Source organism: Manis pentadactyla, chromosome 2, assembly GCF_030020395.1.
Source record: "Manis pentadactyla isolate mManPen7 chromosome 2, mManPen7.hap1, whole genome shotgun sequence".
Lineage (NCBI taxonomy): Eukaryota > Metazoa > Chordata > Mammalia > Pholidota > Manidae > Manis > Manis pentadactyla.
This window is the reverse complement of record NC_080020.1, coordinates 156118763-156131685: the sequence shown is the minus strand read 5'-3', so window position 1 is coordinate 156131685 and position 12923 is coordinate 156118763. Positions and strand designations below refer to the sequence as shown.

The window sequence follows — 12923 nt, the reverse complement described above, 5'->3', positions numbered from 1 at the left end:
ATAAATAATTGCCTTAACTGGTCCCCCTGGACGACCATTTAAGATGTGCCTTATCTTTTCTGTAACCAGTAAAACTGCAATGAATAACTTTGTACATTCATCATTTTGTTAATGTTCATTATTTGTATAACAAATTCCAAAAAGTGAAGTTACTGTGTTGCACAGTATGTGCAGTTAATGTTTTAATCAATATTATCTAAATAATAGAAGAGTGAGTGGCACTGTAATTTAACCTGGAAATGGCAATGGGCTTCCATCTGGGGGCTGCAAGTGATTTTGAGTACCTGCTAGTCCCCAGATTTATAGAAAATTGTGGGTGTACATAGGTACATTTTTCTAGGTGGCTAAAGCTTTCATTAACTCCTCAGAAGGGTCTCTGCCCCCTCACTGTAATCTTACTCACCCAGCTGACTTGGCCTCCCGGCTCTCCCAGAAGTGGACTTCCCATCCCTCAGAAGACTGGCCTTGGACATTCCCTCCTCTGGGTCTTCCTCAAGGGACATTCCCTCCTGTCTTCTGTGCCATTCCATGTGATGAAGGCTGACATGGCCAGCAATGGTCACCCAGCCCTCACCAATAGCCAGAGAGGCTCATCTACTCACAAGAGCCAGATGAGCAGGGTGATCCCACCTCCTCCGGGGAAGGGAGAGGAACAGGGAGGGGCAGAGGAGTCAACTCACCTGGCCAGGGGGTGGTGCTGGTGTTGGAACCTGGGAGGAATGACCCACATGCCACAGAAAATGGCTCCTCAGCTCCTTGCAGGGTTCTCAGTCCTGGCTGCGCCGTCTGGGGAACTGTAACAACGGGCCTGTCTGGCCAGCCCATCCAAATCTCAGGGCAGGCCCCAGACCCTGGGGCTCTCTCAAAGTGCCCGGCAAGGAGCGCTGCTCCAAGGCCAAGACTTAGGTATCCCGTATTTTAGAAGCTCCTTATCCCTACACCACAGTTTTCATTTATTCTCTTCCTTTTTAAGCAGTTTTCAAGACAAAAAGCATCAGGTATAGTGGTGGGCACAGTTGCTTTCCAAAATAATAGGCATCCTCCAAAGGGAGGGGCTTTTTAAAGTGTCATTTACCACTCATGGATTTTGGCTTAGTTGATGCATTCCAATCTTTTGTAGCTATAATCCTTCTGTGAAGCTCAAATGTCCCATCTTTGATTATCAGGAGTCTTTGAATCCTTCTGCCCTAACCCCAGGAGGCTTTGGAACCGTCCTCTCACCATCTGGTGAGGTAAGATGTCCAGGCCTGCCTTGCCTGCCCCAGACTTGGGGTCAGCCTTTCTCCTGGGCTGCGCTCCAGATGCTGTTACCCCAGTTCTCGTATTCTAGTTCTTTAGCCAGCCGTTTAAGGTGTGAGAGCTGTTCTCCATGTTCTAGAGAAGAATAAGAAACCAAACTTACTGTTAAGCTCCAACTCGCCTTCAAAGATGTTTACAAGTTTCAGTTTAGCCTTTGGAAAATATATAGATAAATAATCTGCATTTGTTCATCAGAACAGACTTGCCAAAATTATACTTGAAACACACTTGTTTGAAACATCTTCCTATAATAAAATATTCTTCCACTTTGAAGGCCAGCCCTAAACAATTAAAACTATCTCCTCTTTTTGGGAAATACTAAATGAGGATTAAAATAAGGAAGTACTTTAGATGCCAAGAAAATTTGGAAAGCTCAATATAACTTAAAAAGAAAAGACAAATACCCCAAGATGCCTTACCTCTAAAGAGTCCAACCTAGACCGCTTGAGACAGAAACGAGATAACAAACTCTACTGGTTTAAATCCACCTGAGCTTGTCCTTGGCCCTGGTCCCTTCTACTGTTCAGAAGGTAGAGAGTGTGTGTGGAAATAAAAAGTAAATCCAAGTATCACTGATTACGCAACACTAAAGCTGTTTGAGAGGAGTTCCGTGCAATTTGAATAGATGCCCAAATGGTCAGAGGCCCCTGCCCTCAGGGTGTGAAATCTGATTGTGAGAAGAAACCACAGGTGTCCTACCCCATGGCCTATGTGACCTCAGGCCTTAGTCCCCTCCAGTACAGCAGCACCTCACAGGCTGTGGTGAGGACTGAGCGCAGACATGTAAGTCATGTGCCCATGGCAGGGCCTCACAGGGCAGCCTCCGATGGCAGGAGCCGGGCAGGGACCTCTTTGCAGGCACTGACAGGCATATGGGGCCAAGGAGCCCTTACTGCCCCAGGGCCTGGCAGAAGTGCACTGGCAGGGAGCAGTGGCAGGTATCAAATGACAGCGTTCTGGTTGTAGAAAGCCTAAGGGAGTTAGAATCCCTGTGCAGACTTAATGAGGCTGGCTGAGGGAATGCTTTTTATAGATGGAATGCACCTGGTGACTGTGAGGTGGTGATGATGTTATCATGGACTTATTCTAAAGAATGTTCTTTGACCCTCTTCCCTCCCCATTTACTTTGTTCCTGGGCCTATGCTGGGCACCAGGAGTGCAGCAGTGAATTTCACAGACTGGTCTCTGCCCTCAGAGATCTAAAATGAGTCGAAAGTTTTACAAATTCTGATGCAGTCACTAAACCCTGAATGCCATTTCTGAGCTTTGGGTATGGACAATACGGCAGCATTTTTATGTAGTTCCCATGGCTTTCTGGGGAGGGCACTTAGCAGTTGCTCTAAAGCTGAGCCCTGGCACCTCCCTGCAATATCACCAGCCCCTGCCATGGAGATAAAATGCAAGAGCCCAGTTCAGGGGGGACAGTGGCTCCCATCCCTCAATAACTCTCTGAGAACAAGCCAACCCCAGCTCACTCACAGACAGTGCCAGATCCAGCCTAAGACCTCCAAAAGTCACTTAGAGATCAATCACTAAGGACAGGGGAAATGTTCTCCCAGAGAGGGTGCTCTAAGAGGTGGCCAGGCTCCTGGGATTATGATTATTGCCCGGCGCACAGACAGAGCCTATGAGTATGTCTATGGCCAATTTCCTCGTCTGTTGTAGCTTCTCACCTCCTATTCCCTTTCTTTCCTTAGGAGCCCAAGAATTCACCATATATTCAAAAGAGCTTTTTCTCTCCCAGACAACAGCAATGAAAGCTTCATAAGGGTTGTGGTGACATATCTATGCATTGTTTACTTTTAATATGAGAGCTGCCGGTCCCAGAAAACCAGGGATACATTATGAAAAGCAGAGTCAGAAAGTTGTGTATCTTACAGCCAAGCTAGATGGAATTAAATGGAGCTGTTTAGTCCAAAATGTTTCTCACAGCGTCACCCAGGACTGAGCTACCCCACGGTTATGTGCTCACAATAAAAAATCACTAAACATAGGAAGAAAAAATTGAGCAGAAGCCAAAAACTATAGAACCAGGCTACCAAACCCTAGATAATGGAATTATTAGATATTGAATAAGATATTGAACATAAAATGAAAACCAAGAAAAACTAATAAAAATATGCCTACACCTCTATTACACAAACTTCAGAACCCCAAAGACAGAAGACTCTAAAGGTGGCCAGATACCCAAGACAGATTCCTACAAAGGAGCCGTTCAACTGAGACGGCCTGTGGTAGCAGCAATGCAGGCCAGCCCGAAACCAAAGGCAGAGCTCAAAGAGGACGGGAAAAAGGTTTGGTTTTCCCACCAAGGGGTAGTAAACAGCTGGACAGAGTTGAGAGGTGATTCAACTAGAACCATATCATCCAGCTGGTAATGACCTTGGAGTGTCAGACACTATTACCCAGGGTCTGCAAATCAAATGGCCACAGGACCAGGCAGGCACTGTCAGTGGGTACAGGAAGCCAGTACTATTCTCCAGTGAAAGTGGGCAACAGGACATGTGACACACGATGGCGTGCAGTTGGAGGAGAGGGACATGTGGTCTACTGAGGACTCCAGGTCCTTTTTAAAGACACAGTCACAACTCATTTCATCCTACTCTGGCCTAGGAAAAGGGTTCACTGTGGCCAGAACTATGAACTTCTCAAGAGATGTCTTGAAATATTCTGTTTGAAATTCTGGCAACTTACTCAGAAACGTTTAAAAAAAAAAAAAAAGAACCGTATATGCAAATACTACTTGGGTCAAGAAGACACATCCACAGGCCAAATGTAACCAGGCCTTTCCATTGGCAACCTGTGTGTTAACTCTTTGAATTTTCTATCAAAAATTACTGTGACTCAAGGGGTTGACCGTCCTTCCCCATTTCCCTCTTGATTCCAACCTAACTTTGCCTGAGAAGCTTTTAACCAGAGACAGAGGAGAAGAGAGATGTTCTGCAAAGGAAAACGTGTCCTACACAAGCAAATGAAGCCCCTTCTTTTATGGTTTTCTCTTCCAGTTATTTGGGTGCTGGGTCTGGATCCTCGTAGCTGCCACCCAGGTTGCAGACCCGTTGCTGCAAGGATGGGTGATGTATGTCTCGCTCACCTCGTTTCTCATCTCCCTGATGTTCCTGTTGTCTTACTTGTTTGGATTTTACAAAAGATACGAGTCCTGGAGAGTCCTGGTAAGAACCAGCAAGTGGAGCCCAGGCCCTCCGGCTCTTCACAGACTGATGTCTGGGGGGCTGAGAGGACCACAGGCTTCCTGGGTGGGGAGGAAGAACCAGGCACCAGAAGCCTTTCCTGGGCTTGCCCCCCTGAAACTAAAACTTTTTATTTTAATGTGTTTACTGTTAAACCAGAATAAGCACTCCTCTGCCATAGTCAATCTCTCGTTGTATTCCCCACCCCACACCCCGCACTGCCCCTTGCCCTCCTCACTAGGAATAGACCCATCCTTAGACTCCTCAGGTAAGCATACCCTGACACAGTTCCCTCTACATTTTTATCTGGTAAAATCATTGGAAGAGCAGTATTGAGGGAAATGCTAGTAGAAAAAAATCTCCCTAATTCTCGAGGTCCCATCACAATCACGGGGTTCATTCTTCCATGTTCCTCTTTTATGCAAATGTACTTTAGGCAAATTTTATGCACATTGTGTATATAACCATCCTGAACCAATACTTTTGGATACAGATTCTTTCATGTACCACACCATTAACTTTTTTCCTGTCACATCATCTCGACAACCATTTAAAGTGTTTCTGTACTGAGCAATTTAAAACATACACAAAAGTAGGAGGATTGGGTTAAGGACCGTCATGTAACCATAACCCAGATTTCAGCATTAAAAAGACTTACCACACTCGCTTCACCTAGCTTTTTTTTTCCCCTGCAGAATTTAAAAGCAAACCTCAGACATCATGTCATTCCGTTCTGTGCTCTTTGGCAGGCCTCCAAAAAATAAGCAAACCTTCTTATACAATCACACTTACTTCAAGTTAATAATAATTCCTCAGTATCGTCTAAGTCCCAAGTCACGTGCAAACTTACGTGGTTATATCTGAAATATCTTTTTGCAGCCAGCCTGTTTGAATCAGGGGCCTCACAAAGGCCATGTACAGCACTTGGTAGTTTCTGTTCTTGGGTACCTTTAATGGAAAAATGGCTCTCCCGGTCAGTGACTTACGGCAGAAGCCTGGTCAGCTGTCCTGCAGAAGGGCCCACATTTTGGGTTTGTCTGTTTGCTTCTTTGTGGTGGGATAGGACTTGCTCCTATAGTTTTCTATAACCTGGAATTGAAGATGGGTTAAACATTTCCAGTAAGAACACTTTCTAGGTGGCTTCAAGTCACACCACATATGGTGACAGGTGGTCCCTCAGTGTGACAGCCTTACCCCATCATATTTCATTTGAGGTTACAAAATGGTGACTTGCCTGTTAGGACATTCCTTCAAAAACTGACAACTGCTACTAATGACCGCATGACATTCTTGCTGAGTTGAAGAACACTGCTGAGGACTTAGCATAGGGGTTCAAAAATGGAAATCTGTTATCAGATTAGCCTGACCCTTCCAACTCTACCATGTGTTAGCTAAGCTCAGTTTTCCTGTCTGTAAATTGGGGATGATAGTGGCCTTATGAAATTGGCTGTGACAATGAAATGAGACAACATGTGTGTGCTATTAGGAAAGTGCCCAGCACATAGTAGGTCTTCATGACACTAATGGTTAAGAGCATAGGCTTGGAGTTAATCTGATCCGGGTTCAAATCCTGACTCAGCTATTTATTCATTGACCCTAATCTTGCGCTTCTATTTCCTCAAAACAGCACTAATGACAAATAGTAAAGAAGAATAATAATAAGAGAAATAAAAAGGAACAAATGAGAAAAGGGCTTAGCACAGCGTTTAACAACCTCAGTAACTGCTGGCTGGTGTCGGTGCTGTTATTGTTACTGTTAATCCCGTGCGCGCACATTGGGAGCACTGCCAAAGCCATAGGAAGCAGTCTGGGGAGCAGGCGGTGTCTTTTGCTCACAAATGGGCCTAGAGAGGAATGTGCCTGTGATGGTGGCCGTGGCCTCTGCTCTGCCTTTCCAGGACAGCCTGTACCACGGGACCACTGGCATCCTGTACATGAGCGCTGCTGTCTTACAGGCACACGCCACCATCATTTCTGAGATGAAGGACCTGAAAAACTATTTCATAAACACAGCAGCTTCGGTGAGTGCTGCACTACGCAGCTGTTGTCTCATACAGAACAGGAGAGCCTGAGCCTCAGGCGGAAGGAGCTGTGGAGGGCAGGAGATGTGTGTGTGTGTGTGTGTGTGTGCATGTGCATGCACGCACACTTGTGAACAGGTGTGTCCAAGAGGCAGTGTACCAAGCCCTAGTTCTGGTGTCATGTCTTGTCTTCTGCCCTCCCACCTCAGTCTTGCTCTCTCTCGCATCCACTACACCGCCCTCAGAATAACGTTTTCTTCCAGGACACAAACTGGAACACATCACTTTCTCCTACTGAAGGTCCTTCAATGGCTCTCATTGTTTGTAGAATGGAGTCCAAATTCCTCAGTGCAGCTGAACTTCCTGCTATCCTTATGTTTCAGTGACAGAAAACCACAGGGGAACAGTTGGCTGGGGGCACCCAGAGTGAGGTAGTCCAGCTGAATCGTGGGAAGAGCAGGACCCCCAACCTTAGGTCCACTGGGACCAAAGACTCTAGGCCAGCTCGGCCTCGCCTCTGCCTCTGCGCAGTGGCCTCTTTCTCCCTTTGTGGAGCAGCCCACTCACGCCGCAGCTCGCCCACAGCTGACAGCTCCCTCCTCCAGAGCAGCCACCCCAAAACTTCCCAGGACCCACTCTAACACCACCTGGGTCCAGCCCACCTGAGTCAGTCGCTGTGACCGGGAAGGTTGAGCCCTGTGTCAGTATGGAGTCAGTTGGCAGGAGGAAGGGGTGCAGCCTGGGGTGCTGTCCCCTTGTAAGAATGGGGCACCAGGTAAACCCCGTGACCCACTAGGGGGGCCGCAAGGTGCCTTTCCAGCCTGTCTGCCTCCTTTCCCACTTCATCAAGTTTTTCAACTTCCTCAAGCTCATAGCATCAGCACCAGTGCTGGGCCCTCCTCTCTGCGGCTCACCTGTGGGCACCCACCCCCGCCACACCGGCCTCCTTGCTGCCCCCGAACACGCGGACACCCTTGCTCCACGAGGCAGCGCCCTGGCCAACTCTTCTCTGTCACCCTCTCGGGGGGCCTTGTCTGTGCCCCTCCTCCAGCCCCCTTCCCTGGGACTCACCCCCTGGAGCCCATGACTCTGCTGGCCTGTCTTGCTTGTTTTCTGCTTCTGCCTCCAACATGTAAGCTCCACAAGGATAGGGATTTTTGAATGTTTTGTTCGCTATTGTAAACACTTTCATTTTTGAAGTAGAGCAGGTGCTTAAAAGATATTTGTTGAATGAATAAATGAATGAATGGAAGAGAACAGAGTGTGGGTGGACAGCACAGCAAAGTGAGGCTGGAGCTGTCAGCCTGGCAGGTGTGTGAAGGTGGATGCCCTCGGCGGCCCTGAGAAGTGGGTGGTCATCGTGGATTTGATCACACTGTGGGAGCATCTCCTCTTAGGGCAGATGAGGGGGGAAAGGGCCGGCGGAGGAGGACGAGGCGAGGCCATGAGCATCCTGGCGAGGGATGAGGCTGAGGCGGACAAGTGGACGGGGGGGTACCAAGAGGTGGTCGCAGTACAATGGGATGACTCTGGACGCAGTGGCAGGGGGAGGAGAGTGGCTGGTTTCTGGCAGGAGCAGCTGGGCGAGATGAGGGTCCTGGAGCCCACAGAGCTTGTGAGGAAGTCTCAGGGGCTCAGTTTGGGTCTTTGTGAGCTTGCGGGGCCTCTGAGGCTTTCACAAGTAGCTGATGAGCAGGAGCTCAGAGAGGTGCTATGGGTCAGTGTGTGAGTCTGGGGTCATCAGAGCACAGACAATGGTGGGAGGTGGACAGGGGGAGAGGGTCTCGGACAAGAGGACAGTGGGAGGCGGAGAGCCCAGCATAGGGATGGAGGTGAGTCCACTTATGGCCAGGTGGGGCGGGTGGCGGGGACATGCCTGCAGATAGGATGGACGCTGCGCAATCAGAGTGGGGCTCTGGAAGGGTGGCCTGGGGATGCCTGGGGGTGGAGATTGTCAAAGGGAGGGAGTGGTTGGGGCAGAGGGTGTGTCTCCCAGGCTGCAGGGGCAGAAGGCCCCCAGGGGATGGGGGCAGGACCGCTGAGGCTTCACTGACGCAGCATCTGTCCTGTCTCCCTCTAGTTCTTCGCCTTCGTCACCACCCTGCTCTACATCCTCCATGCCTTCAGCATTTACTACCACTGAAGAGCGGGGAGCCAGGCCGAGCAGGAAACGCTCTTTTAAGACATGGGTTATTGGCTCCAAAAGTAGTTTTCAACATTCACCATCTGGATGACAAACAGAAGATCACCAGAAACATCAAATGAGATGAACAGACCATCTTTGCAGACTGTGACGGAATCACACTCTGGCATATCTGTTTGGATGGGTTAATTCACTGTGATGAATATGAAAACGCTGGGGTCTTTGTTTTTACTTTTGGTTTTTTTGACTGGGAAAGTGTGTCTCCTGGAATTATCTGACAAGGAACCTCACTCTCTTAGAAAACTAAGACCCAAAGCCCTCACAGTTGAGAAGCCACACCACCATTGTCCTGCACGTTTGGGGATCCTGCCTCAGTGTGAGGTTCCCTGGAGTAGGTTTATAGGAATATCAGTCTTCTTTTCTTAAAATTGAAATGGTGCTATCTACACCAGATCCGCAGAAGGTGCACAGACCTCGTCCTGTTGTGCGGCTCGCCTCTGCTTCGGAGTGCAGCCCAGGGAAACCTGACAGGGAAGGGCCGTGTGCTCGAGCTGCATTCCACTTCCCCCTTCCCTTTCCTCCCCACCTCTGGGTTCAAGGGAAATCTGTGCAAAATCAACTTTGAGGATAGATTTGTGGGGAAGATAAGTGATATGAAAAAATTTTTGTACAGTAAGACCTGGAGATGGGGGACAGGGAGAGAAGGTATAATCCGCTTCTCCAGTCAGGCCTCCCAGAAGCCTGCAGGGCTGCAGTTCACCAAGGACTCCAAAACCACACACACCCCATGGGGACTAGACACCACTTGTCCCTCAGAAAAGACCATCAAGAAACAAGTTAAGACCTCACATGCAAGGACTCTCTTCTGGGCTCCTGTCAAACCACGTGTGGCACCCCAGGGTCTGTTTTCCTTGGTGTACACCTGCTCCCCGGCATCTCCTCGAGTGGGGCCAGCTGCGTGGGGCCAGGGCTGGGCTCACACAGGCTGGGATGGGCCAAGGCATTGACACTTGGGGCCACTCTCAAAGTAAAGGCTAATGTTGCCCACACAGAAATATAAAATCAAGGTGCTTGAATTCAGAGTACATGTTTTTCAAAAGAAAGCTGTGCTCTCTGGCTTTTCTCCACCTGCCCAGGGAGAGGTCTGAGCCCCTTGTCCTCCATCTCTGAGCTGGGTCCCCTGACCCAGATGAGTGGGGCACAGCCCCGTAACCTCATGTGCCTGCTGCCATTTGAAATGAAATAAATTATTACATGAAAGGGGTTTGTCTTAGCCGATTCTAGGGCTTATAGTTTTGTATCAACTCTTTTCTGCTCTTGTTTGGGGGGGTGGGCAGGGGAGTGAGAGGGAGGTCCAGGGAGCCACCGAAGAGAAACTCTGGCTTCACTCTGGCTTCACTCTCATTGACAGCTCACTTTCTAAGCACCCTGATAGCTGGAAAAGCCACCGTTTGTCTCTTGGCAGCTATCCATGATGATCACTGGTCAGTATTTGCTGAGTAGCCATATCCAAATAAAAGCGGTTTGTACAGTAAAAAGTGGAGGTGGTCATTCTCACGTTGTAAGCCCGTGGGACCAGCCACCGTTCTGTAGGTCCTGACAGCAATTGCACTGGAAGTATGCCATGGAGGGCATTAAGGGCCAGCCTACCCCTGCTTCTAGTGCAGCTGTGCTGGGAGGCTGAGCCTGTGTCCAGGCCTGGGGGCCTGTGGAGTCGTTTCCACAGCAACAGGACAGTTTGGATGCGAGTTCCAGTAGCCAAGCTATGCAGCTTAGGCAAGCTCGGGATGCCCTGGCGAGGCCTGGTGGGGAAGGGGCAGTGAGCTGGGCGCTGGGCGGCTGCAGGCGCTCTTGGGGGTGAGGGCTCAGCACTGGGTCCATGATGCCTGCCGGTGGATGGGGGCCTTGGAGTGTGGCAGGAGAGGATAGCCCTGAAGAAGAGCAGGAACAAGGGGCAGGGGGCTGGGCCAGGGGGCTGCCACCATCCCGCCACACAGCTCCCCAGGGGCTCCAGCACAAGTGCCACCTGAGCCATGGTGCCAGCTTGATGGGCTTCTTTCTACCTCATCGGCACCCCACTGTCCCACGGGTTTCCAGGATCCTGCACCAAAGCCCTTACCTCAAGGCCAGCTTTCAGGGGACCTCAGACTAAGTAAGTCATCCCACAACCATGTCCCAGGACACTGGGGTTGCAGGGCGCTGGGTCAGGGTCCCGGGAACCAGGCCCCATGCCCTGCCCTGAGCAAGCCAGTAACAGGACAGCCCGAGGTACTGCTTTGGCCTATAAGCAGCAAGGATTTTTAGAGGAGATGAGAAAACATAATACACATTCAAACTAGTAAAACAAACGACATACTTACCTCTGGGTTGGCCACCACGGGCCTGGAAAGTCCCTCAGCTGACAAGCTATTGGTTCCCTGTCCTCCGGCCCCTGAATCTGCCACCAACCTCTGCGTTAGGAAGTGGCGAGCGAGCATCTTGTGAACACTGCACCCTGAAGAGGAGAGCCACATGCAGGCTGTGGATCAACGTCGTGGGCTGTACGGAGGCCAGAGACGGAGACTGTGTGTGAGGTTTGGGCAGGGCTCTTGGGATCTGCAACTGGGACAGGGCAGTGGGGAGGCCAGGCCGGTGGGGGCTGGTGCGCACTGAGTCTGCAGCCCAGGCCTCACCCATGAGCAGCTGCCCCCTGGGGTTGCCCTGCCTGAGCCAAGAGGGCAGAGCCTTGGCCTCCTTCTTGAGCCATTATTGGCTTCAGGTGGTTTTGGGAGTGGGGGTGGGGGTGCAAAGCGGCCATGGTAACTGCTCTCCCCAGCAGCTGTGGGGTCCATCAACCTGAAGTGGGGATCAGGGCGGGCAGCAGGCAGCACCCACCCACTGCACTGCCATCTCCTCTTCCTGCCTTGACCAAGGACATCACGGCCTGGCTACTGCCAAGGAGATGGCAGAGACAGTGGTTGGGCATGCTGCCAGACCAACACCGGCCACCTATCTCCTTGGACTCTGCATCCTGTGTGAGAAAGATGGCAGCTTGTTCAACTATGGGGCTCAGCTTGCTGACACAGTAGACCCCACACTGCTGTGGGAGATGTGCGCTCTCTCCCACCTCCACTCCACCCCAGAGCTGCCTGCCCTTGGGCCTGGCCCCAAGACTCGCCCGCCAGAATGGTCCCAGAATCTTTCTTCTCCCTACTACTACCTGGCTCCCATCACTGGGTGGCAGGACCTGGGGCCCAACAGCCAGGCACTACCTCCAGGAACACCTGGCCAGGTCCCCAGACACATTGGAGACCCTCCAAAATGCACTGTAGAGGTGGTTTGTGGGAGGTAAATTCTCTCAACTTTTTCTTATTTGAAAATTCTTTAATCCCTCCTTCAAATTTAAATGATAACCTTGCTGGGTAGATTATCCTTGGTTCAAGGCCCTTCTGCTTCATTGCATTAAATTTATCTTGCCACTCCCTTCTGGCCTGCAAGGTTTCTGTTGAGAAGTGTGATGATAGCCTGATGGGTTTTTCCTTTGTATGTGATCTTTTTTCTCAGTCTAGCTGCTTTTAAAAGTCTGTCTTTATCCTTGATCTTTGCCATTTTAATTATTATATGTCTTGATGTTGTCTTCCTTGGGTCCCCAGATTGGGGAAGTTGTCAGTAATTACCTCCTCAATGACACTTTCTATCCCTTTTTCTCTCTCTTCTTCTGGTATCCCTATAATGTGAATATTGTTCCGTTTGGATTGGTAACACAATTCTCTCAATATTCTTTCATTCTTAGAGATTCTTTTTTCTCTCTGTGCCTCAGCTTCTTTGTATTCCTCTTCTCTAATTTCTATTCCATTTACTGTCTCTTCTACTACATCAAATCTGCTTTTAAATCCCTCCATTGTATGTTTCATTTCAGATATGGAATTTCTTAATGATTGAATCTCTGACTTAAATTCGTTCCTGAGTTCCTGAATATTTTTCTGTACATCCATAGCATGTATATGATTTTTATTTTGAACTCTCTTCTAGGCAGATCAGTGAGTTCAGTTTCATTTGGGCCTTCTTCTGGGGTTTGTGAGATTTTGGTCTGAACCATGCTCTTTTGACATTTCATATTTCTGTGAGGTGCCCACTAGTGCCCAGAGGCTCCAGTCTCTGGAGCCGCTCAGCCAGTAGAGTGAGGTTGGGGGCCGTAGGGGAGCGGAGCTGCTGCCTCAGGGGAGGAGAGATCTGTTTCCTGATTCCCGTCTGCGCTGCCTGTCTCCGGTGTCAGAGTCAGTGGGCGGA

General features: G+C 49.7%; 1 protein-coding gene across 2 annotated transcripts in view; it reads left to right on the top strand.

Annotated features, from left to right (window-relative positions):
* Positions 1-9914, top strand: part of MALL (mal, T cell differentiation protein like) — a 31288-nt gene extending 21374 nt beyond the window's left edge. Inside the window, exons 2-4 of one of the 2 annotated variants that reach the window (XM_036924122.2) lie at positions 4305-4472; positions 6389-6511; positions 8592-9914. In XM_036924122.2, coding sequence (XP_036780017.1) covers positions 4305-4472; positions 6389-6511; positions 8592-8654 — 354 coding nt within the window. In that variant the 3' untranslated portion in view covers positions 8655-9914. The remainder of the gene's footprint in view (positions 1-4304; positions 4473-6388; positions 6512-8591) is intronic. The other variant, XM_057496988.1, reaches the window with a different exon arrangement.
* The last annotated feature ends 3009 nt before the right edge of the window (positions 9915-12923 follow it).